Source organism: Nelumbo lutea, chromosome 4 (genome assembly GCF_056320005.1).
Source record: "Nelumbo lutea isolate HS-2025 chromosome 4, American lotus-T2T, whole genome shotgun sequence".
NCBI classification, from domain to species: domain Eukaryota; kingdom Viridiplantae; phylum Streptophyta; class Magnoliopsida; order Proteales; family Nelumbonaceae; genus Nelumbo; species Nelumbo lutea.
Window position 1 is genome coordinate 87,024,530 of NC_142687.1, and position 25,869 is coordinate 87,050,398.

A 25,869-nucleotide genomic window follows, 5' to 3' on the forward strand; every position below is an offset into this window, starting at 1 on the left:
TGAAATAATACTCACAAATGATGTGTCAAAACATGCTTTTTATACCAGCAATTAACGCCACTGAACCAAACACCACCTAAAATTAATTAAATATGGGATAAATGTTGGTTCCAATGGTACGTAGCTTAATTAATTTGCAAAAATACTATAAGAATTGAAGAGCCTAGTAATTAACCAGACATGAGATTATTAAAAATAATAGAATATTACACTTGTCGTATATCCACGTACATACACTTCTACAAAAACCGAACAAAACAAACGAAACGCATATTTCATTAATTGCTGAATAAACTATCATGCAACAGACCAAACAATCAACTCACACCCCAAAAGAAGTCTTGATGAGTCTCCTCTCCTTTAACCCGTGTTACACCTTCAAACTAAAAAGGAGAGAGACCCACAATCCACAAAAAGAAAGAGAAAGAAGGAGAGAACCAGCACCAGCTAGCCGATACAATAAACCGACCAGCAATCAGCATGATCAAGCTAGCTATATATAAGGACACACACACATAACCAAGCGCAAGCACACAGAAGCGAGCGAGACCAATCGATCGACGACGGGTTACATTACATAACATCTCTATCTTCGAAGCTGTTCCGATTCTTGACAACAATGTCAAACATGTGCATGGACCTGAATCTGATGAAATCCCTGGGGAGAGAAATGAGGTGAATCGTGGATGGCTTGTGGAACTGGAACAGGTCAGGGTCATCGTAATACCTCTCCCATCCCAGCTCCAACAGCTTCTGCTCAAGAACGGCGTAAGACGTCATTACCTCGTTAGTTGGCGTGTGAACTAAAACCTTCCGCCGGGTGGTCAACGTTTGTCGACCACTTCCGTCTAAAGACTCCACTGTCGGGTTTTCAACCAGGCGAACCACACCGTTCTTGAACACCCACACCCCAGACATCTCGATCGATGAGAGAATTTGATGAAGCAGCAGCTGTTTGTGCTTTTGTCTCTGTGCGTAAGTTTGGCTCGATGATGGAGTTGGCCTCAGTGGGGTTTATATAAGGTTGCGTGGGGCGGGCTAATTAATCTATCTAATCTAATGTAGCCCTTATCACCGGAGGGTTTTCGTATGATTGTAGCTAGCATCGGAGTCGGGTTCTTACTTCTGAGGTTCTGTCCACTTGATCAGGAATGAGGAATATCCTGTTTATCGGCATTGAGAGATGAAAGCCAAACAGATGAAATTGAAAGCTCACAACTCTCTACATTGCATTTCGCATGTAACTCATGTTCAGTGTATGCGGATCTTAATCTGGAAACTGGAATGTGGGTCGTGGATGACAAGTGACACTGACCTTTGTGGATTGCACCCGTAAGCTGTCGACTGTCGGCTTTCATCGAATGTGAATGTGGCATGGTACTTACAATACCCATATCGGATTTGATGAAGTACTCCACCTCAAGCTTTAACATTTGATCACCCAATTATTTTCATCATAAATAGCTATTTGCGTACGTACCGCTAATTAAGGATGCTTCAGCTGGTTGCACTACTGCAAGTGGTGTAATTAAATTCATGGGAGTGGATATAAGCTGATGATGAGTGTAATTTTGTTGTATTTTTACTTCACATCCGCCTGTGTATTGAGAATATCTCTCGTGTTGTGGGATGTTGTGGGAGAAAATCTTGTGGGGTCTGATTTGGTCTCCATATCTTAATGCATATACTGCACTGCCTGCCTTGCTCCACTAAAGCTGCATTTGGCATTCTTTATCTTAAGGATTTAATTTCCTTTTTACAGTGTTGATAAAGACATTTTAACTGAAAAGGAGATAAACTTATCTCCTTCAAATTAAATCCTTAACATAAGTACTTAACATAAGGACTTATCCCCCTATGAACACCGAGTTTTTAAATGTAGATAAATCCTCAAAATAAGGAATGCCAAGAAAAGGCTAATTAATTAGTATGCAAGCTATATTTGCTATGACAGTGTTGTAACCCTACCCTGCAACAACGACATCAAAACCTTTGATGTACTGATATAACCCCACCTTGAATTAGATGATGTGGTGTCTTGAGGGTTACGGCGATAAATCCAAGGCCATGATTCTTGGTTTTAGCCCTGTGCTACGAAATTGTCTAACAAAAGTGAGTTCCTATGTACAACACACGCACACGGTCTATGTAACCAATCATTCTCGTCAACACTGAGAATGAAGGTCGGAGTCGGAGGAGGGTTATTTGTTTGGGAGTGAGGTAATATGTAAGATGATGTTGTTCAAACTTTATATGAGAGAGAATTGAAGAGGGTTATTTGTTTGGGAGTGGTGCAAATGTTTCTAATTGATGCATTCTTTTTTTCACTGTTAATGAGTATTGATGGTACGCCATTTGGAAGCTCCTAGCTGGAAGATTACTTGGACACTAGTCGTGTAGCGAGCTGGACTAAGCTGCAAGACAAAGGATCAGAGAACCCGGGGTGGTTAGTCCGGTGAAGTCACTCCAATGCTTTAGTATTGTACTCTGGTTGTGAGCTGAAAGCTTGATTGCAAGTAAGCTAGTGAGCAAGTAACCGCGCATACTTGAGCCTTGGGGGTTGATAACCTTATATGGCTAGGCTGCCATGGGTCTCACGAAATGTTCCCAGAATCCTCAACCCATGACGAAGGGATCCATTCCACTTTGGAAGGAGGGTAATGTATCAATTAATAAGGCTCACCGTTTCCCTCCAATTCGGGCGGGGTGAGGATAAAGCTTATAGTTACGCGGCGTAATCCCGAGAAGTTCAGAAACAACTAGCAAGCTTTTAGATTCAGTTATATGGCACCTCGACATACGTGGGTACCAAGGTGCTCCAACCCTGAAGTGACCAAGCACTCGAGGTCTTACGATCTGCTGATGTGGCACTACATGTTGATTTGTCGTTTGGCTGGCAGGCCACATCCACGTGTCCTTTACTTGTTAGGTCGGGCCAAATCACCCCTCATCAATTGCCCCCACTCCCCCTGCCTGTGGTCCTGACCTATTGCAGGGAGTTCATGGCGAGCCCAGGTGGATTTGACATGACTTCCAAGCGGCTCAGAGGACGGCTCTTTGATTTGACCTTCATGATCCGTTTGGCTTGACCATGGAATACCCTAGATCGCGTACCGGGTACATACGAGCACCACACTATTTATAACTCCATAGACATCAAATCGCGCACTCAACCGATTTCGATCTCAAGTGGCGTGTAACCAGTTTTCATGGGAGTCGTTGGATCGTATAGATCTCAACCGTTGAGTCCCAGTCACGGTGGCTATAAATAAGGGCCAGAGGGGTCCATTTTTCTCGCCACATATTGCGTGCTTGAGTTTGTTGAGGTCGCGCTTCAGTCTTCTAGGTCGGTGTTATTTGCCTTTGCATCCGAGGTCTTTTTGCTTCCTTCGGCCTTCTTGGTGAGTTCACCCCTCTTTGTTTCCATTTCCTGTTGTCTTTTTCCTCTAGTTTGGTATGTCTAGCATTAGCTTAAGTAGTTTTTTTGACAAGAGTGAAGAGTCTGCCTAGGCCGAGGTGGGCACCTTGACGTAGGCTGTAGAGTCTCACCCTGCCAAGGTGAATGCCTTAGTGCGGGGTTCAAACTCCAACCTGTCCGAGGCGGACTCACTTCGGTAGGAGCGCAAGGCTTCTAGCAAGGGGGCCTCCACTTCGAGCTAGGCTCGGGGACCAAATAGCTTCGGTCCTTCTATAATGACGGCTAACAGACTTCTGTCTCTGGTAGCTCGGTACAACCTGCCCGACAACCTTGTGTATAGTATCCCTTTAGGAAAGTTTCCTTGGGACCACGGTCATAACGAGATCATGGTGTTCGAGGAGCAACTCATAGCTGGGTTGCGTTTTCCACTTCACCCTTTTATCATCGAGGTCATCAAATTTTCAAATTTTTTGACATCGCCATAGACCAGCTCCATCCCATCTCAATCCGTAACATTGTAGGTACCATCTCCTTTTTCCACGATTATAACCGGCCTTTGACACTCGATATTTTTTCTTTGATCTGCTCCATCAAAAAGAACTTTGCTTGTGTCTTCTTGGAGCATAGGCGAAGTTATTACATGTCTCCTTGTCCTATCTACAAAATTTTGCATGACCTCCCCAATAAAGTCCCGACCTGGAAGAAGCGCTACTTCGTAGTTCATAATACTACGGGGTGGCCATTTCTAACTCACTGGAGAACTGCCATTCAGGACCTCGACATTAGGTTGGACTAAGAGACATAGGAGGAAGTCCGATCTTGGGTGAAGCTTGAGTTGAAGTTCAAAAACTTTGTGTCCGAAGAGAAGCTTGTACAAGCTAGGCTAAATCCTCTTGGTAGGTCGCCATCTTGGTGCACGCACTTGTTTTCCTTTTCGCAGCTTGTCTTAATCTTGCGACTTATCTGTTCGTTACCTTTTGTAGGAGCCATGGATGATATCCCTGCTACCGAGTTCTTCGGAAGCATGAAGAGGGGGAACAAGAGGAAGGCCTCCAAGAAGGCCCGTCCCCATGAGGCTGCCACCACATCGAATGTCGACACCGCTATCCCCGAGCATCCTCCTATTATTGACTTGGTCAAGGAAGACCAAGGTAGGGCTTCTCCACCTCACCTACCTAGGGAGACTCTAGTATCTGAGCCCTAGTCCACTCAACCGGCCACCCCTTCGAGGGATGACTCCTCCCCGACAACTCAAAGCATTTTGACCCCGAAGTTCGGTCTCCTCAAGAGTAAGGATGCGGTCTTCACCGAGGAGGTCATGCAATGGGGCGATCTACCAATAGATCAGTTCGGGGCCAAAGCGGTAACTCACTGTATGGTGTTACATATCTGATCCTTGGACTGTACTCTATATTGCTCTTTCTTGGTACTTAGATTTTGTTTCTTCCTTGGTCGGTGAGCCCCGCAATTCATACTCTAGCTTGCCAATCCGAGGTGCAGCTAAAACAGGCCCTCCAGGAGTATTCAGCATGAACTGGACTTAGCTCATGGCGAGATTCATAAGCTGGAGAAGGATGCATGAGCTCAAAAGGAGCTAATCATGCTGCTGAGGGAGGAGAAGAAGAAGCTCAAGGAGGAAAGAGAGGCCCTCTAGAGGGAAAAGGAGAACCTCGAGGAGCTCATGAAGGAGCACACGGAAATCTTCGACGATGTGATCAAGGACACTAAGGTTCAAGTCGTTGAGAAGTATAAGTCTTTGGAGGAGTAGCGCAAATTACTGATCAAGACCAGCACAGTGGCCTATCGCAAGGGCATCATGTCAGTAGGTGGCTGACATGGCATGAGTTCCCCAAGATCGACTTCAGCCCTATCACTACATCCAAAGTTACCGAGGAGATGGTCGGGGAGGCTGCTAAGGACCTGGACTCCGAGGAGGAGAGTGACGACGACCTCCTCGGTGATGAGACAAAAGAGGAGGGAGATGGAGATGCTGTTGCCAAGGATTGTATGGAGACCGACCAGCCTATCGGAGCTACTGTTGGGGATGAGCCCCATATTGACTAATGTTCATTTGCCTCTTTTCTTGTACCCCCGGTACATATATGATGTCCCAAGCCTCTGAGCTTGGTTGAGTAAATGTAACTCTTTTTTTCTACATGTACTTCGAACTTCCTTTCGTTAATACAATGTAGTAGTTTCGAATATCCTTGTTGTGCACAATTTTTCTAAGTATGGATTACTCCCGAACTCCCGATTATGAATAACCCAATCTCAATGTATGCTGAAGTGAACATACATTATAGGGTATATGCCCGACCTATCTGCTTATGAGCTACTTATTTGCCCATGTTGAAGCAACTGGGTTCTTGGTTGCTTATGCTGAAGTGACTAGGTCTTAGGTTTTCCATGCCAAAGAGACTAAGTCTTATGAGGTCTACGCCGAGGAGGTGAATAGGAATTATTTGCCCATGCCGAAGAGGCGACTGGGACTTATATCGTGTCGAGGTCTTTCGCCAGATCGGCACCATAGCCCTTAGGCTCTGGGAGTGACTTATAGTCCTCTCTCCAACTCGGTGTCCTTTTGACCAACTCGGTGGTCTTGTGGACTTAGTAAATTTTTGGTCGTATTAGAGTCGTGAGGTCATAAATAGCACCTCTTCAACATCCTGAGCTTTAGGTACTTGTTTCCCTTCCATAGTCTCGAGCTCATATGTCCCTTCTCCGAACACTCGTCTCACTCAATATGGACCCTCCCAGTTTGGTCTAAGCTTACCCACACTGGGCTCAAGTACCATTACCTTGCGGAGCACCAGGTCACCAACTTGTAACTATCGTCTTCTGACCTGGGCATTGTAGTACCAAGCTACCCACTGTTGGTAGGTCGTAGTCCAGATATAGTCCAAGTCGCGTACTTCTTCGATCAGGTCCAAATTGGTTTGGAGCTTATCATTGTTTGCCTCTTCATCGTATGCTTCAAGCTGCCAACGTTGGTAATTTGATCACTACTAGGATCACAGCCTCCATTCCATATGTCAGGTTGAAGGGGGGTTCACCAATTGCAGTCTTGATGGTCATCCTATAGGCACAAAGGACACTGGACAGTCGTCCACCTACAACCCTTTAGCATGTGCTAAGCGAGCTTTTAGTCAACGGAGGATAGCCCTGTTCGTCACTTCGACCTATTTGTTTGCCTGCGGGTGTGCCACCGAAGTGAAGTTTTACTGAATCCCCATCTCGATACACCAGTTCTAGAACTTGATGTCTTCGAACCGCTTCCCATTGTCCAAAATCAACACCTTGGGTAGTCCGAAATGACGCAAAATGTTCTTCTAAAAGAAGTTCGAACCGCTTCCCATTGTCCAAAACCAACGACTCAGCCTTCACCCACTTTATGAAGTAGTCCACCGTTACAACCAAGAATTTCCTCTATCTAGTTGCCGGTAGAAATGGTTCGAGAATGTCAATCCCCCACTACACGAAGGGCCACGGGTTGGTTAGGTACTTCAGATCGGCAGTAGGTTGATAGAGGATGTTGGTATGTCTCTGACATTTGTCGCATTTCTTGACGAGCTCGAGTGTGTCTGCCTTCATGGTGGGCCAGTAGTAGCCTTGTCTAACTGCTTTTTGGGCAAGCGTTCTGCCCCTCAAGTGTATGGATGTCGTGAAGTACTAGTTCGGCTTTTAAAGTTCGCAAGCAACGTAGGTAGGGGAGCATAAAGGATCTCCTATATAGTCTTCCATCGATAAGGATGTACGAGCTGATTGACGCTCTACCCTTCGAGCTACATTGGTTAGACAAGCCATCTACATGGAGAATCTAGGGCTCCTCGTCCCAAGTTGATCTTACCCTGACCGAGATTGGTGTCGAGCTGGTTGATGCCTCTGACACGTTAGCGGGCTCAGTCAACCCAAGGGCTAGTGTGCTAAACGTGCATTCTGCTACGAAGTCCACAAAGACATGGGCTTTGATCGCTGGACGTGGCTTAAATTGGATATCGTATTCACTCAACTCGATGGACCACTTTGTCAACCTACCCAACACTTCTGGCTTAAGCAATATGTGCCTTAGAGGTCTCTTGGAAGTACGGACATAGTCTTCGAGCTGCTACCACTAGCGTGTATGCTAATTTTTTGATGTCGGAATACCTGGTTTCCACATCCTACAACACTTTGCTTACGTAGTAGACAAACTATTGGACCCGATCTACTTCTCTGATTAATACCAAGTTGACCACCTCATCACTCATGGAGAGGTACAACTTCAATTCGTCACCTTCCTCAGGTCGGGTCAAAACCGGTGCGGTACTTAGGTACTTTTTCAACTCATCAAACACAAGTTGGCACTCCTCGATCTATACAAAATCTTTGTTCTTTTTCATTGCTTTAAAGAAAGGTAGGCACTGACCCGCCGATTTAGACATAAACCAGTTTAGGGCGGCCACCCGGCCTATTAGTCTTTGAGCCTCCTTTATCTTCTGGGGTGGTCTCATATCTAATATGGCCTTGATTTTATCTATGTTGGCTTCGATGCCACGTCAGTTCACTATGTAACCAAGGAATTCACCCGACGTAATCCCAAAGACACACTTGTTCGAGTTGAGCTTCATGTTGAATTTTCCCACGATTTGAAAAATAGAATTTAAATCATCAATTAAGGATTTTGAATACTAGGTCTTCATGACCATGTCATCAACATAACATTCATTTTTTTTACCAATCAATGGTTCAAAAATTTTGCTTACAAGTCGCTTGAAAGTTGCTCCAACGTTTTTTAAGCCAAAGGGCATGACTTTGTAACAATACAACCCTAGTTTAGTTACAAAAACGGTCTTGTCCTACTCGGCTATGTCCATCCTAATCTAGTTGTAACCATAGTAGGCATCCATAAAGCTCAACAACTCATGCCCCGAGGTCGCGACTACCAGGCGGTCTATTTTGGAAAGGGGGAAGCAGTCCTTCGGGTAGGCTTTGTTCAGGTTGGTGTAGTTGACGCATATGCACCACTTTCTATTGGCCTTCTTCATCAGCACAGGGTTGGCCACCCAACTCGAGTAATGGGCCTCCCTAACGAATTTTGTGGCAAGGAGTTTCCCGACTTCTTCATTGACTACCCTCTATCGCTCTAGGGCGAGGTTGCGTTTTCTTTGTCTAACTGGCTTGAGTAAAGGGTCTACATTTAACTTGTGATAATCACACTAGGGTCGATGCCAGGCATTTTTTCCGCGGACCAAGCAAAAACATCCAAATCATTAAGTAAAAAACTTACTAGTTATGTTTGGAGCGGTTCATTTATCAGAACACTGATCTAGAGTGTCTTGGTCAACTTGGTTTTGGAAACCGGTATATGAATTGTTTCCTCCATCTGGGCAGCTCATTCCTCAACGTAGCCTACTAGTTGCTCTAGCTCGACATCATCCGCCAACTTTGCCTTACCTTTTAGTGCAGCCATGTAGCACTTGCGAGACTTGAGCTGGTCGCCTCGTATGACCCCTACTCTGTAATCTATCAGGAAATTCATCGCCAAGTAGTATGTTGATACTATTGCATGTAAGATGTGCTAGATGGGCTGACCTACGATCGCATTGTAGGGGGACGGAGTCGCGGCCACTAGGAAAGTATGCTTGAATTGCACTATGTTTGGCCACATTTCTGCTTCTACTAGTACTGTGATCCGGCCAAGGGGTCTGACTTCCTCACCGCTGAACCCTACCAAGGTTGTGCCTATTGGTTTCAAGTCACTTTGTTTTAAATATAGCCTACCGAATGTACCTTTGAATAGGATGTCAGCTGAACTGTCTAAGTCCACCAAGATCCGCTTCACTTCAAAATCATTTACGACAAGCTTCACGACCAGAGCATCACCGTGAGGATATTGTATCCCATGCGCGTCATCCTCAGTGAAATAAAAGGGTTCTTTCACCCAAGGTCACTTCAGTGGGTTTTCTGCTTCATGCTCCAATTCTTTGACCGAGGTCTTCCTCGCTGCTGTGGTACACCCCGTTACAATGGATATGCCAGTGATCATGTTGATTACCCCACGGATCGGTCTCTCTTCAGGTAGCTGCCAAGGTGGTTGCTCGTTCTGTCTCCTCGACTCTGGAGTGTCTCTCCTCTGATCTTCTTGTCGGTCCTTCTGTTCTTTCTCCTCATGCAAGATATACTTCTTCAGGTACCCACGACAAATGAGCTCTTCGATCTTGTCACGTAGATTCCAACAGTTTTTTGTATTATAACCATGGCCCTGATGAAAATGATAGTAGATGTTTGGGTTCTTGGTCGTTGGGTCTCCCTGTAGCCTAGGTGGCCACTTGACGAAAGAGGAGTCCTTTATTGCCATCAAGTTTTCTCCTCGCTACGCATTAAGGGGGGTATAAGTTGTTCTCTCTACAGGAGGAATCCTGGATCGCCAACTGGCCTATAACTCTGGAAGGGGGACTTACTTCTCAAGCGAGGTGACTTGCTTCTTCTCAATGATTTGCTCTTCTTTATTTTGCATTTGTCGTTGCTTGTTCCTTCTTCTTCAAGCTCTTCTTTTGTGCTTATGAATTTCTCAACTAGCGCGAGGAACTCTATAATGGTCTTCGGCCTGTTTACTCCGACATACCACCTGAACTCCTTGTGCATAACTCTCTTTCATGCCACGGTGAGGTGCACTGCTGGGTCAAGATCCGATATTTGCAAGCACATTTCATTGAAACGCTTGATGTAGCTATGAATTGACTCATTTTCCCTCTACACCACGTTTAGAAGGCTCTCTTGTGACTTTGGGAACTTCTTACTAGTGATGAAGTGGGCCGTGAACATATCCATGAACTGTACCCAACTTTTGATCAAGCCCAACGCGATGTTCTTGTACCAAGTCCGAACTAGTCCTTTGAAAGTGGTGGAGAAAAACACACACATGCACGCTTCGTCTACTCCAGCGAGATGCATCTGAGACTGGAAGGTGTCCACATGGTCGTTAGGATCGAAAGTTCCGTTGTATCTTTCCAATGGGGGCACATTGAAGTCCTTCGGCATTGGGACTTCTAGTAGCTCCAGTGACAGGGGAGAGGGTTGGCTCAACAATGCCAGAACCGATCGTGTAGCCATCGAGCTCACTTCCTCCCTTTCCTTGGTTCTCTCCTACGGTTGGTTGTTTTTTGCTGGCGGGCTATTTTTGGCTAAGGAACGGTGAGCCTTGCGACGTCGCCACTGTTGTATCTTCACTGGCTCTGCATTGGTGCTACCGGCATCAATATGATCATGTACTTCGATTCTGGTCCGCTCTTGCTCCTAAACATTGTTGCGAGGTGGATTGGGGTTCCTTCCTCTTACTTCTTCTTGGTCGTGAGACCGGTGCTGGCTGTTGCGAGGTGCCAAGGGGTCTCATCTCGAGCCCACACCTCGGGCCCCAAGCTGGAAATCGTCGAGCCGCGACTCGCGATTCTCAGGCTGTGAATGTTATTGCTAACTGTTACTTTCTTGTCAGCTGACCTCGGGCCTATCTTTCGGGTTCCCCTTTTGAGAAACCGGGGGGGTGTGCTGGCCGTCAATCCTACCCTGAGGTGCAGTCCAACTCCTAGGAGGGATCGGAAGATGTGAATTTCCCTCACCCCAACAAGAAGATCGACAAAACACTTTGATGAGGTTGTTGGTTTTGGGTCTGATTCTGGTACTGACCTGGTTTCTGGTTTGGCTGCAGTGGTGGAAACTACTGTTGGTACTGTTGATAGAAATAGTATTGCTGAAACTGTTGGAACTGATGCATCTGCTTCATCTGAATCTGCATGGTTCTGACACTTTGAACTAAATCATCAAACTGGTGATGCCCTACCCCAAGAGGAATCACCGAGGGTTCCAAGAAAGTGATGTTTACTTGGGATAGTGGGACGTTTATCTGCTGACTCGTCTGCTGCATCGACACAGTGGGGACCCTTGAGGCAGTGAGGGGGATGGTGAACTACCCAATAGTCACTAAAGGGCCTTGAGGGAGTGATGCTGGGTGGTCTTGCCCCCTAGTGGTGCTTATGTCGATGCCCTTGCCGGTGTTGCTTGAAGATGCCATTAAGAGAGTAAGGTGATGGGTGAGGTGTAAGGTTGACCTTTTGATCGGATTCCCACAGACGACGCCAATTGATGGTATGCGATTTGGAAGCTCCTAGTTGGAAGATTACCTGGACACTAGTTGCGTAGCGAGCTAGATCAAGGTGCAAGACAAAGGATCAGAGAACCCAGGGCGGCTAACCCAGTGAAGTCGCTCTGATGCTTAAGTTAGTATTGTACTCTAGTTGTGAGCTGAAAGCTTGAATGCAAGTAAGCTAGTGACCAAGTAATCTTGCGTACTTGAGTCTTGGGGGTTGATGCCCTTATATAGCTAGGGTGACATAGGTCTCGCAAAAAGTTCCTGAAATCCTTGGCTCGTGACGTAGGGATCTGTTTCGCTTTGGAATGAGGGTAACAAATCAATTAATAAGGCTCACCGTTTCCCTCCGATTTAGGCGGGGTGAGGATAAGGCCTATAGTTACGTAGTGTAATCCCGAGAAGTTCGGAAACAACTGGTAAGCTTTTAGGTTCACTTATGTGGCACCTCGGCGTACGTGGGTACCAAGGTGCTTCGACCCCAAAGTGACTGAGCACCCAAGGTCCTGTGATTTGCTGATATGGCACTACATGCTGATTTGTCGTTTGGCTGGCAAGCCACATCCACATGTCCTTTAGTTATTAGATTGGGCCAAATCACCCCTCATAAAGTGCAAATGAAACAAAATAGTTTAGATTTTCTTTTTTATGAATACAAAAATAAAGAAAATAAAGTGTAGATGTTGTAGAGGTTGGGAAAAGAAAAAATCGTGTATACACCCGAGAGAGTGACATCTAGCCATGAATCGGGAATATCTCCCATACTCCATTAGATTCTTTATAAAGCTGGAGATTTCATCTCTAACTTACTAAAGCTTAACCAGTCCATATCAGGTAGCCACACATGGTGAACACAATGAGTAAGAACTTAGAAAATTTTTTAACACCTTTCCCTTAAAATACTCCCAATCTACCATTAAAATAAATTAAAAACAAGTTGTGATTAATCTGGCAGATACCTAAAAAACTGATAATCAATCAACAAGTATAACCAATCAGCTAATATTCATCAAAACTCAATAGAGACTGTGATTGGTTCAAATTCTTCCTTTTTTTTTGGCGGTTGAAGTTCTTCTGCATCATACATTCTGGGCGTGATAATAAATGAATCAAGCTTTCGTGAAAACGGATTCCTATACTTTCTTTTTTTTTTTTTAACAATAACGATGTTGAGTGTTGACACTTGACACTACTGTTTGGACTACTATTCCCTTTCCTTTTTTTTTTTTTTCTCTCTCCCATTTTGAACTCAGGAGAGGAATCTTTCCAAAATTCACATCAAATGAAAACACTCGTGGGTGATAATAAAGGAAGCCAATCGTATGCATCCATCATGTTGAGCGTCGCATTCCGGAAGAAAGTTGCAGAATGGGTCCATCAAATACCAGCATATCTACCAAAAGAAGGATATGCTGGCCCAAAAGAATGGGCCAATCTTTTGGCATTTTTTATTTTATTGATTTATCTCATTTATGCAATTAAAAACTCGGTGTTCATAGCGGCATGTTAATAATAAAATAAAATAAGTCCTTAAAATACGAAATACCAAATGCAGCTTAATAGTGCAGAGTAGATATAAGTAGGGGTGAGCAAAAAAAAAACCAAAAAATTGAACCAATCAAAACCGAATTGAAAAATTGGTTAACTGAACCGGTGGTTCGGTTTTGCTTTGATGTTTTTAAAAAATCGAACGTAGCGGTTTGGTTTTGATTAATCAATTTAAAAAATTGGTAGTTAACCGAACCGACTGATATACATGTTTTTCTATATATTTTCTATATATTTATATATATTGTATATATACTTTATATATTATAAATTAATAAATACGCTATTATATATAAAAATATAAATTTATAATATATTATTTATTATTTAAAATATAATATTTATAATATATTTATAATATTTTATTATATACTTATATATTTTTATAATAAATATTATAAATTCCAAAAACCAAAAACCGATGAACCAAAATGGTCAACCGGTTAACCGAATGGTTTCGGTTCGGTTCCGGTTACCGATTTTCCAAAAACCGTTACTACTAGTTTAGTTCACAAAAAGGGCCCACGGTTCGGCTAATCGTGAGCACCCCTAGATACAAGAAATTTGTTCTATGTGGTTTTTCTGTATGTGTTGAACCACATCCCTTTTATATAATGACTAGTGTAACTGTACGTGTACAAGTAAAGGATAAAAATGGTGAAAAAACTAAAAGTAAATAAATAAGTTAACATTATATAATCAAATTAAATTTTTATGGCCTGCATCAAAATTGATGAAGGAAGATTTGGCTCGACCTCGTAGTTACGCAACACGTGGCAAAGGCAACAGCTCGACACAACAGCACGCCTAAGGCGCGAGCACCAAAGGGAGGAACCAGCGGTCCGAACTCCCTACCAATAGTCCGAACTCCCTACTAGGAGCTTGAACTCACTACTGGGAACCCGAACTCTCCTTTAGGCCCTGAGCCAAACCCAAACTGGCCTGCCCTATGGCAGTTCGAAACACACCTCTGAACTGGCCTGCCTTATAGCAGTTTGGGACACACCTCACCGAACTGGCATACCCTATGGCAGTTCAGGACATACCTCCAAACTCAAGATTTCACCTCGCTCACCACTCCAGCACTTCGCCTCCAGGACACCAAACTGAACAAACTATACCATGACTGACACCGAGGAAGTTCGTATCCAGGGGCAGCGCACCTGACTGACTTGGGATCTGACGCTTGACGGCCGCACTTCAAATGGCCACCTGCCAGAGATGACTCCGACAAGGAGCAGTGGCGGTTCTATCCCAGCAGAAAGGATGACACCCGAACTGGCAGAAACATAGAAGTAATCATACCCGACTTGACAGAGGCCTCGGAGTGAGTGCACGAAGTGGTTATAAAAGGCCCCCTACCCCCAACAAGGTATGTGAACATTGCGCCATCTGGTCTTTACCTTGCCTTTGAGATAATACTAACTTGAGCTTCGGAGTTATCTCACTGGGTTCCCCCCGAAGTTCCCTCATCTTCTCCGTTTCAAGCTCCCCGTTGCTCCAGTCAGAGGCAAAATCATTGACAGCTAAGACCGATCGGATTGCACACCATCAATTGGCGTTGTCTGTGGGAACGCTTCTAAAAGCTTCCCTCTAAATCTCTCTTACCTCTCTTATTTACTCTTCTTCCAAAAAACTCCAACACCCATGGCTTCTTCCAACAATGCCGGACGTGGCATAGAAACGACCACCACCGGGGAGCAACTCCAGGTTCCCATGGTGTGCATCGGGCAGTTCACCATCCCTCTTTCAGTGGATTGGATCCCCAGTTTGAATGCGCCACATGCAGTGGCGCCCCTCTTCCACTCCCTATCAAAACAACCTTCGCTGAACCAACTGTTGTCCCACTGGCGACCCACCAGAACCAACTGGACGACCTAATGCAATGCATGCGGGCAATGCAGGCCCAAATGCAACAATTCCAGTAGCATCAACTCCAGCAGTACCAGGTACTACACCACCTCTCCCAACACCATTATCAGCAGTAGTTCCCTCAGCTACCCCTAAACCAGTCACTACTTCCCCCCCCCCCCCCCGGCACCCTGTTCTGAAGCCGGTCAAGGCCTCCCCTCAAGGTGGACACCCTCACCGAGGAGAACTTCCTAACTCCAGAACCCTCCTAATAGCTAGGCCTCATCCCCAGGCCGAAAGCAAAGAAAAATTACCCCTGCCTTGCAGCTCGCAGGTGGGTCGGGAACCTCGCCCACAAAGTCAGCACATCGATGCTCCAAGCCTGAGCTCCCACTCACGGAGAACTGGTTCAGCACCCTAGCAGCAGACCAACATTCCGGGCCCATCAAGCTCGGCAACACAGAGGCCAGCAGCGACAACACCAGGCCCGCTCAACGAATGTGCCGACGAAGTCGCTGAACTGGTACCCGTGTCCTTCTCGAGCTCAGAGGCAAGGAAGAGACGAGCTCAAACGAGGTAAAAACTGTCCCAATTCTCTCAGTTCCTTCCCCCCTCGCCTTATAACTCCTAGCAGTCCCCATGCCGAAAGACTTCAAGCTTCCATCTTTGGACAAGTATGATGGGTCCTTTGACCCCAACGACCATGTCGACGCTTTTCAGTCACAAATGCACCTCGCTAGGGCCAATGAGTCATGCATGTTCATGGCCTTCACCACCACCTTCATGGGGGTGGCCCGCACCTGGTACCGGAACCTAGCCCCCGGATCGATAAGAAGCTGGACCCAATTCGTGCAGGTCTTCACTGCACACTTCGTTACCAGCAAGCGGTGCCCCATGACCGAGGAAAGCATCTTTGGAGTAGTCCAGAGCGAAGGAGAATCCATCTGGGGCTACATCAAGCGGTTCAATGAAGCATGCTTGCAGATACCGCGTTTAGACCCTGCGGTACAGCTCGCGGCGGCCAAGAGAGGGGTAACGCACAAAGAGTTCAAGTGGCACATGGTGGCCAGCCAGCCTGCAACCGTGGCCGACTTCCTCAAGTTCGCAGACAAGTTCATGAGAACAGAGGAAGAAATCAACCAAAGTACCAAAGGCGGGGTCGAGAAAAGAAAAAGAGAAGGTGAGCCCTCCAACCTAGGCGATAGAAGAAGCCAGGCCCGAGGGGTGAAGCCAAGCCAGCCGTCCTGAGCTCCCTTTGCAATTTAGATGAATTACACGCCGTTGAACACAAGGCAGACCGAGATCTTGATGACGATCAAGGACGCCCCCTACGTAAAGTGGCCACCTCGCCTAAAGAGCAATCCAAATGAGAAATAAAAATCTATACTGTAGTTTTCATAGAGATGACGGTCATAGTACCGAACAATGTAATAATCTCCGGGACGAGATAGAGGGACTCATCCATCGCGGATACTTGAGAAATTTTGTACAACATAATGACAATAATAATAAAGCAGGTCGGCAAGGGGAGCACGGAAAGGATGCCCCCGAGTCCAACAGTAGACCGGCCAAAGCGTTGTAGCGACCTCCTCCAGAAGAGAGGCCAGTTCGGGGAACCATCCATGTGATAGTGGGTGGTTCGGTGGTAGCAGGGTACACTTTGGCAGCAGCACGGACATCAGTTCGCAAGGCAGCCCGAGAAGAACAGAACCCTCCAAAGAGGCCGAAGACGGAAGAACCGATCTTTTTCACGAAAGATGACGCGCGAGGTGTCCACTATCCCCATGATGGCGCGCTCGTCATAAAACTAAGGATCAGCAACTTCGAAGTCGGTGTTTGACCAGCTACAGTTGCAAAGAAGCGAGTTGAAGCCCGAAAACACTCCTTTGATGGGCTTCAGCGAAGAGGAAGTCAGGCCCCTCGAGAAAATAACAGTACTTGTGGAAGTCGGCACATGGCCTTGCGCGGTCAGGCTCAACCACGATTTCCTGGTGGTCGCGACCCCCTCCCCATACAATGCCATAATAGGGCAACCAATTACGCACATTCAGCGGGCAGTGGTCTCCACCTACTATCTGGCAATGAAGTTCCCCATGGACTTCGGTGTGGGGGTACCGTGGGGCGACCAGCTTGAGTCCCGAAAGTGTTATGTTGCCACCCTGAAGGGAAAAACCAAGGTAGCCGATGACCTCAAACTGGAGCAGTCTACGGAGCAAGGAAAGGAACGAGCTTCGCCCACAGAGGAAACAGTCGCTATCCTGACCTCGGTTATAGGTCCGACTCAAATGCTACAGATCGGAGCTTCCGTCAAAGAGTCTCTACGAACTAAACTGGTGAGTTTTTTACTTCAAAATTTAGATAATTTTGCATGGTCCGCGGCCGATATGCCCGGTATTGACCCTAGACTTATAACTCACAAACTTAACACTAACCCTGTAGTTAGACCCATTAGACAGAAGAAACGCAACTTAGCCCCGGAGCGCTAGAGGGCGATCGACGAGGAGGTCAAAAATCTCCTCACAGCGGACTTCATAAGGGAAGTTCATTACCCGAGCTGGGTAGCCAACCCAGTGTTGGTGAAAAAAGCAAACGGCAAGTGGCGCATGTGCGTCAACTACACCAACCTGAACCGAACTTGCCCAAAAGACTACATCCCCCTCCCCCGAATTGACCGCCTAGTGGATGCGACCTCGGGACATGAGCTGCTAAGCTTCTTGGATGCCTACTCAGGCTACAACCAAATCAAGATGGACCAGTTCGATGAGGAAAAAACCAACTTCATAACCGAGTTCAACCTGTACTGTTACAAGGTCATGCCCTTCGGACTAAAGAATGCTGGGGCGACCTTCCAAAGACTTGTAAATAAGCTTTTTCAGCCCTCAATTGGCATGAAAATATAATGTTATGTAGACAACATGGTCGTCAAGACACAATTTTCACAGGAATTAATAAAAGACTTAGATTCTGTCTTCCAAATTCTGCATCAATATAGCATGAAACTGAACCCAAACAAGCGTGTCTTCGGTGTCACCTCGGGTAAGTTCTTAGGGTACATTGTCAACCGGCGCGGTATCGAGGCCAACCCGGACAAGATAAAGGCCATCCTAGATATGAGACCACCCCGAAAAGTAAAAGAAGTTCAGAGGATAAACGACCGCATAGCCACCCTCAGCCGCTTCATGTCCAAATCGGCAGACCGATGTCTGCCTTTCTTTAAAGTGATCAAAGGCAAATGGTTCGAATGGACCCGAGACTGCCAGCTCGCGTTCGACTAGCTAAAGAGCTACCTCGCCACTATGCCAACCTTTGCCAGGCCCGAGGAGGGCGAGGTCTTAAAACTGTACCTCTCGGCGAGCGACGAGGTGGTTAGTTTGATACTAATAAAGGAAGTAGATCGGGTCCAGCGGCCCATCTATTATGTTAGTAATATTCTACAGAGAGCAGAGACGAGATACCCGTAGATAGAAAAGCTAGCATACGCACTGGTGATTGCAGCTCGGAAACTCCGATCATATTTCCAGGCTCACACCGTCGTCGTCTTGACTGACAAACCTCTAAGACAAGTTTTACTTAAGCCCGAGGTTTCCGGTCGGCTGACGAAGTGGGCCATCGAGCTCAGCGAGTACGACCTCCAGTACAAGCCACGGACTGCAATTAAGGCCCAAGCCTTAGCAGATTTTATCGCCGAGTGCACATTCAGCCTCGAAGCCCCTAGGTTGGTTAAGCCCGAGATCCCCAGTTCGGATGACCCTGGAGCTCCCAAGCCAATAAAGTTTGAACCCCATGAAGTAGTAGCCAGTGTGGCATCTCTCCTGGTTAGGCCAAGCGCGAATTGGGATGAGGAGCCCTGGATCCTTCACGTAGATGGCTCCTCGAACCATCAGGGCAGTGGGGTTGGAATAGTCTTATGCGGCCTGGGTGGCACAAAATTGGAATACGCACTATGCTTCGAGTTCATGGCATCCAATAACGAGGCTGAGTATGAGGCACTAATAGCCGGGCTGAACCTAGCGCAAAAGGTAAAAGCAAAGCACATAGTCATCTGCAGTGATTCCCAGCTTGTGGTCAACCAGGTTACGGGCGAGTACAAAGCACGCGAGCTCTCCATGATCGCATACTTGGCGAAAGTAAAAGAGGCTCTGCTCAACTTCCAATCACACTTCATCAGGCAAATCCTGAGGTCAGAGAACACTTAGGCCGACGCCCTATCCCGATTAGCCAGCACGAGTCACAACACCATGAGAACTGTGTACACAGAGGACTTACCTCGGCCTAGCATTCTTGGTGGGGCAGAGGAGGCTGCTCCCGTCCTTGAAGCAGAGCCGAGCTGGATCGACCCACTCGCGAGCTTCTTGCTAGATAGAACCCTCCCTGCGGACCGCAATGTAGCCAAGAGGGTGTAGTGCCAGGCAGCCAAATACGTCATGATAGACGAACAGTTGTACCGACAGTCCTACACGCTCCCCTACTTGCGTTGCCTGCAACTTGCCGAAGCCGAGCTCGTACTCCGCGACACTCATGAAGGTCTGTGCGGCGGACACCTGGGGGGCAGAGCATGCCAACATCTACCATCAACCTGCTTCCAACCTCAAATACCTCACCAGCCCATGGCCCTTCGCGCAATGGGGCATTGACCTCCTGGGACCATTCCCGCCAGCAACAGGTGGGAGAAAGTTCCTAGTGGTGGCAGTAGATTACTTCACAAAATGGATAGAAGTTGAACCTCTGGCAACAGTTACAGCCCAAAACATATAGAACTTCTTTTGGAAGAACATAGTATGTCGCTTCGGGCTACCTCTGGTACTGATCTCCGACAACGGCAAACAATTCGAGGATATCAAGTTCCAAGAATGGTGCCAAAATATGGGAATTCGTCAGAACTTCACATCGATCGCACACCCGCAGGAAAACGGTCAGACAGAAGTAATGAACAGGGCCATCCTCCGCGGACTGAAAGCATGACTAGACCGAGCTAAAGGTTTGTGGGCAGACGAGCTACCATGTGTTCTATGGGCTCACCGAACTACAGGAAAAGCCACCACGGGAGAGACCCCATTTAACCTCACCTACGGCACTGAAGCGGTAATCCCAGCGGAAATCGAAATACCTACACTACGACTAGAAGCATATGACGATCAGACAAACGAAGATGAGTTACGTACCAACCTCGGTACTACAACGCCAGAGTAAAGAAGCAAAGCTTCCGAGTCAGCGACCTGGTTCTCCGTAAGATTATGGTGCCCGAACCCGGCGTGGGCAAACTTGGACCAAATTGGGAAGGGCCCTACATAGTAAAGAGAGCACTCGAAGGGGCATACAAGCTCAAAACCTTAGAGGGCAAACAAGTACTCCAAGTGTGGAACATCGTTAACTTAAGGCGATACTACCTACAAACCACCAAGCGAAGTGGACGAAATCGCTACAAGAGCCTAAGGGCTAGGATGTCGAGCTAACGGAGGAACCTCGGCATAGGCAAGCAAATAAAAGTCAGCCAAAAGACTCAGGCGAAGCGGAGACTAAGTATTAAACACCAAAATAGGTCGCGCGAGTGCAATAACCCGGACAAGAAACAGATCGTACATATTATCAATTCGGAAAAAATGTCAGTTCGGGAGAAAGAACAACCAACACTTAACCAAAAGAAAAGTCCATTCCATTGCAAGATAAGGAAGAGTACATTTGAAAAAAAAAATTCAAGCCTGGAGCTACTTCTTCCTCATCAGAAGGCACTTCAACGACACCCGAAGGTCCTGCCTCGCCCTCGGAATCTGGCTCGCCATCAACAGCGTTGGCCATCTCCTGAGTTATACGCAAAGTGGATATGGCACTAATATCGAGCTCGGGGTACGTGTTTCGGATCATCCACCGGCTCAGTTTGAATCCCCTTCTGTAAGAATCCACCATTAGGTCGTCAAAGCGCGACGAAGGGATGTAGTCTTCAATGGCCTTCTTCTTGGCATCTTCGATGCCTTGGGAAAAGATCTGTGTTTTCTCCCTTATGTCCTTCTGAAGGTATTCAACCTGATGTTGTAGATCCAACCTCAGGTCCGCCGTATGCTTCACAACCACCCCCATGGCCTCGGCATCCCTCTAAGACATCGCCTGCCTGGCCATAGCAGCACGAGCAGCCTCATCAGTAGCATGAACAGCCGCCTGAGTAGCTCGGGTAGTCACATCGGCAGCACGAAGGGCCTCTTCGGTAGCTCGCGCCTGCCTCGAGCTCCTCTCCACCTGGGCCGCTAAGGCGTGAATAGAAGAATTCACTTACCAAAAGGAACAAGTGATTAAGAGAACGACAACAAGAAGGATAAAAACAAAGAGGACCGACAAGAAATTTGACTCACCACCATAGCATGAGTTGTGGCATGATAGGCGATCTGGTTCAAGGGAAAATCGGTCCACACCGCGATCTCTTCGGGGAAAGTGGCCTCCCTACTCTTCTGAAGAGCGTAATTCAGCGATAGCACGCTCCTAAACTCCCCTTGAGCTCCCGAGCCCGAGGGCCCCGCTCGTGTATGAGCGGACCCTGAGTAAGCAGGAGCACTAGAGTAGGTGGGAGCACCCGTGTGAGTTGTCTCGACATAAGGGGCCCCTGCCACTTCCTGCATTGAAGGGGCCACCTCGGGCTCCCTGGGCGGATCCCCTGACGTCTAGTCTGGAACTTGAGGCTCCGCATCCTGGGGAAGCTCGGTACGAGTTCGCTTGGCAACCCACTTCCTCCTCTTCAGGCCTTGGAACAGGTGCCCACCGCAAGTCCTCTCTGAGTCCATCACACCTGCAAAAAAGAGTTCGGCATCAGGAAAAAAAAAACGAAAGAACAAAGCAAAACAAGAAACCTGAGCAAGGAACCTACCCGAACTTAGGCCGGCCGCAATGAGCTTGGCCTCCATTAGGTACTGATCACATTTTAGCCCTAGTCGTGCCCATTGCTGGAGGCCCTTCACTGTCTCTTTATCAAGAGTGACACCGGAGTCAGGGGCAGCCACCCCCCACCCGGTCTGAAAAGGCCACCCTTGTGCACTTCGCACCCTGAAATAGTCTCGCTTCCACGCCGGGACCTTGTTGGTAAGTTCGTGCAAAAGCTTGAAACCCAGGTGAGGAGACAGGTAATACGCCCGCCTACTCCCGGGAAGAGGACCTGCTTGTTTCTTGAACATTAAAATGGAGGAGAATATCTCCAAATCTAAAGGGAAGCCCTGTTCGCAAAAAAGAGAGATTGTCCCCACCAAGTTACGAATAGAGTTCGGGTGAAGCTAGCCAACGGTAATGCTGAAGTGGTTTATGACCTCGACAAGAAGGGGGTGGAAAGGCAATTGCAGCCCCGCAGCGAGCTGTTCCCGAAATATCACAATCTCATCAGGACCGTGTTCCCAAGGAAAGCTACCCTAAGGAATGAAATAGGCGTACCCCCCAGGCAAATTGTAAGAGATAATAAGAGATTGGAGCCCCTCGGGCATCATGGTCGAAGGACCAAACCTATCTAGCATCCGACCTCGACGAGAGGTAGACGCCAAATTGCCCAAAGTGGCTCGGCCTATGGGTTCAAACTCGTCTTCAAGTTCCACCTCATGTTCACTAAGGCCATCGGGGGATGCGACTTGGTTCGTAGAACCTACATCAGACCCACTTGAAGAATTGTCTGAGCTATCCAAGCTAGACATCGAGGAGAAAAGATGGATTCCAGGAAAGTACTCACCCGAAAAAAGGTTTGAACAGACTCCAGAAACTGGAACAAGCAAAAAAACTTTGAAGGCGAACTAACAAGCCTAGACGCGAGCTGAAAAGTTGGACGCAAGCTCAAGAAGCAAAACGCAGAAGTGACAAATCGACTTGGGTCCCCTACTATTTATACCCACAGTAACCAAGAACCAACAGTGCAGATCAGAGCCAATCCAATGGCCCGCATTCGCGCTAACCGCACGTCCCTTGAGACCGAGACGTGTTTGGCGCACGTCTTTCTAAAACTGACGAAACGTCGGTGCGCGTCTTTCTGAAACTGATGAGACGACGACGCACGTCATTTTTTGAGACTGACAGGGTGGCCAGCGCACATCTCCTCACCTTTCAAACGGCAGCGGTGCGTCTTTTCATGATCAAAAAGACCTGCTGTCACGTCTACCAGCGGCGCGCTTTTTTGAAATTTGAAATAAGCGCGTGCCGCCACGTCTGTCAGCATTTGTAAGCAGGTAGGCACGTCTCCCACCTTTTGGGCACTCGAGAGACCCAAAGAACCCCGACAACGCATCTCGCGTTATCAAGATTCAAAGTACGAGACAAACCCACTTACCACCTCGCGAACTCCCAGCACCAGGGCAAGACCCTTAGCGCGAGGAGTGGGGGGCAATTGATGAAGGAAGATTTGGCCCAACCTCGTAGTTACGCAACACGTGGCAAAGGCAACAGCTTGGCATGACAACACGCCTAAGGCGCGAGCACCAAAGGGAGGAACCTGCGGTCCGAACTCCCTACCAACAGTCCAAACTCCCTACTAGGAGCCTGAACTCACTACTGGGAATTCGAACTCTCCCTTAGGCCCCGAGCCAAACCCAAACTGGCCTACCCTATGGTAGTTCGGAACACACCTCCGAACTGGCTTGCCTTATAGCAGTTCGGGACACATCTCACCGAACTAGCCTGCCTGCAGTTCGGGACACACCTCACCGAACTGGCTTGCCCTATGGCAGCTTAGAACATACCTCCGAACTCAAGACTTCACCTCGCTCACCACTCCAGCACTTCACCTCCAGGACGCCAAACTGAACAAACCGTACCATGATTGACACCGAGGAAGTTCGTATCTAGGGGCGGCGCACCTGACTGACTTGGGATCTGACGCTTGACGGCCGCACTTCAAATGGCCACCTACCACCGCCACCTGACACCGCCATCTCCAATTACAGAGACGACTCCGACAATGAGCAGTGGCGGTTCTGTCCCAGCAGAAAGGATGACACCCGAACTGGAAGAAACATAGAAGTAATCATACCCGACCTGACAGAGGCCTCAGAGTGAGTGCGCGAAGTGGTTATAAAAGGCCCCCTACCCCCAACAACAAGGTATGTGAACTTTGCGCCATCTAGTCTTTACCTTGCCTTTGAGAGAATACTAACTTGAGCTTCGGAGTTATCTCACCGGGTTCCCCCCAAAGTTCCCTCATCTTCTCCGTTTCAGGCTCCCCGTTCCTCTAGTCAGAGAAAAAAATCGTTGACAGGTAGGACCGACCAGATTGCACACCATCAAAAACCAAGGTAGATATTTGCTTATATAGTATGGATAACGATTATCATATATTTATCCATCATGATCTATATGATCTTATGATAAGATATAGAGTTAAAAATATCTTATGATCCCATATATTCATTCTTTAACTTGTCTTCTTTGAATATATTTTGGACCACTACATGCAGCATGTATGTATATATGTAGACATGTACATACCTAGTTATATATGTATGTATGTATGCATGTATGTATGTATAAACATATAATCCACCTAATTAAAATATGGACTTATGTTACATGTATTATTCATGCATGAATATAATAATTAATAATGACTATGATTAGATAACTATTTTCTAACACCCCTGCAAATAGGGTGATCATAAAAAACCAAAAACCAAACCGAGCCGATGAAATCAAACCAAAAATTCTGGTTAACCAAATCGATAAATTCAGTTTCGATTAACCAATATAAAAATTTGATGATTAATCGAACTAACTAGTGGGGGATGTTTGGTTTCAGTGCCATTTTTCCAAACAAAAGTGACACATTGGCGTTCCCGGTACAAAGTTGTTTGGTTTAGGCAATTTTGTGAAAAACGGGAAAAATCAGCAACACCTCATAAATTGGAATGACATGCCACCAAGAAAAGCGATCCGGTGTTTCGCGGTGCATCAAAACAAAAACACATTTCTAGGTAGGGTTTCGGGTACAACCTCCTTCACTTCTCTCCTTCTTCCCCACCAACCTCCTAATCCCTCACTGCTCGTCCGCTGCAATGCAACAATTGCCGCCAGTAAGAATCTCTTCTTTTTTTTCTTTATTCTGATTTTGATGAAAACATTTCTCACTCCGATCCTCTATTTTACATGAACTTGTTCCATAGATTTTCATTCTAGAGTTGGATCAGCTCATTGGAAATACCCAGCCATGAATTCTTCGCTAGTATGTATTCTAGTGCCGTTTATTTATTGGTTTTCCTTAGGTTGTGTTTGGTTTGAAGGAAAAAGTAGGAAAAGGAAGGAAATTCTTTACAAATCTTATATAGGTTTTCTTACCTTTTTCATCCTGTCCCTACCTTTTCCTTTAAACCAAACACAGCATTAATGTTTTCATATGAGATTCTTCTAAATCTTGTCATTTTCTTGTCTAATTAATGTTGGATTTAACACAAGTTACAGAGCATCTACACGGGCTTCTTTGCTTTCCATCTTCAACCAAAGAGGTTGGTGTCTCACCTTTACAAACGAAAATGTTGGTGTTGTTTCATATATGTTTAGAGTCTTGTCAATTTGTTTTTGGTGTATGGTTGATTTTTCTGTGTATGTGAACTATAGCTCAAGTTTGTCAAATGGTTTAAGATTTCACATTATATTGGAAAAGAAGTATGGCATGGACAAAAGTATGGTATGAACACTGATTAGCAATTGGGCCCAATAGGTGATTATTTGAAAAGTCTCTACTATGAAGAAACTAGACCACTCTTGGCCGTTGGATATGACAGAACTATTCATGTTGAGGTCATGGATATGATGTAATCCAATATCAATTTCAGCCATTGGATTTAATTATTGAGGCCAAATAATATACATCAATCATCCAAATAATATGGACCATTTGGTGAGCATTATTAGTTACTTAGTGTATAAATTAGCATGCACCATCATACAAACTAGTGGGTGCAGTTACACCAAAATCACCTTA

General features: G+C 46.5%; 1 protein-coding gene across 1 annotated transcript; it reads right to left on the minus strand.

Moving 5' to 3' along the window:
* Positions 1-573: 573 nt before the first annotated feature.
* On the minus strand, positions 574-918 carry LOC148861559 (flowering-promoting factor 1-like protein 1). Its single transcript, XM_088941903.1, has one exon. It carries the CDS (start codon positions 916-918, stop codon positions 574-576), a length of 345 nt encoding a protein of 114 aa, XP_088798029.1.
* Positions 919-25,869: the final 24,951 nt, after the last annotated feature.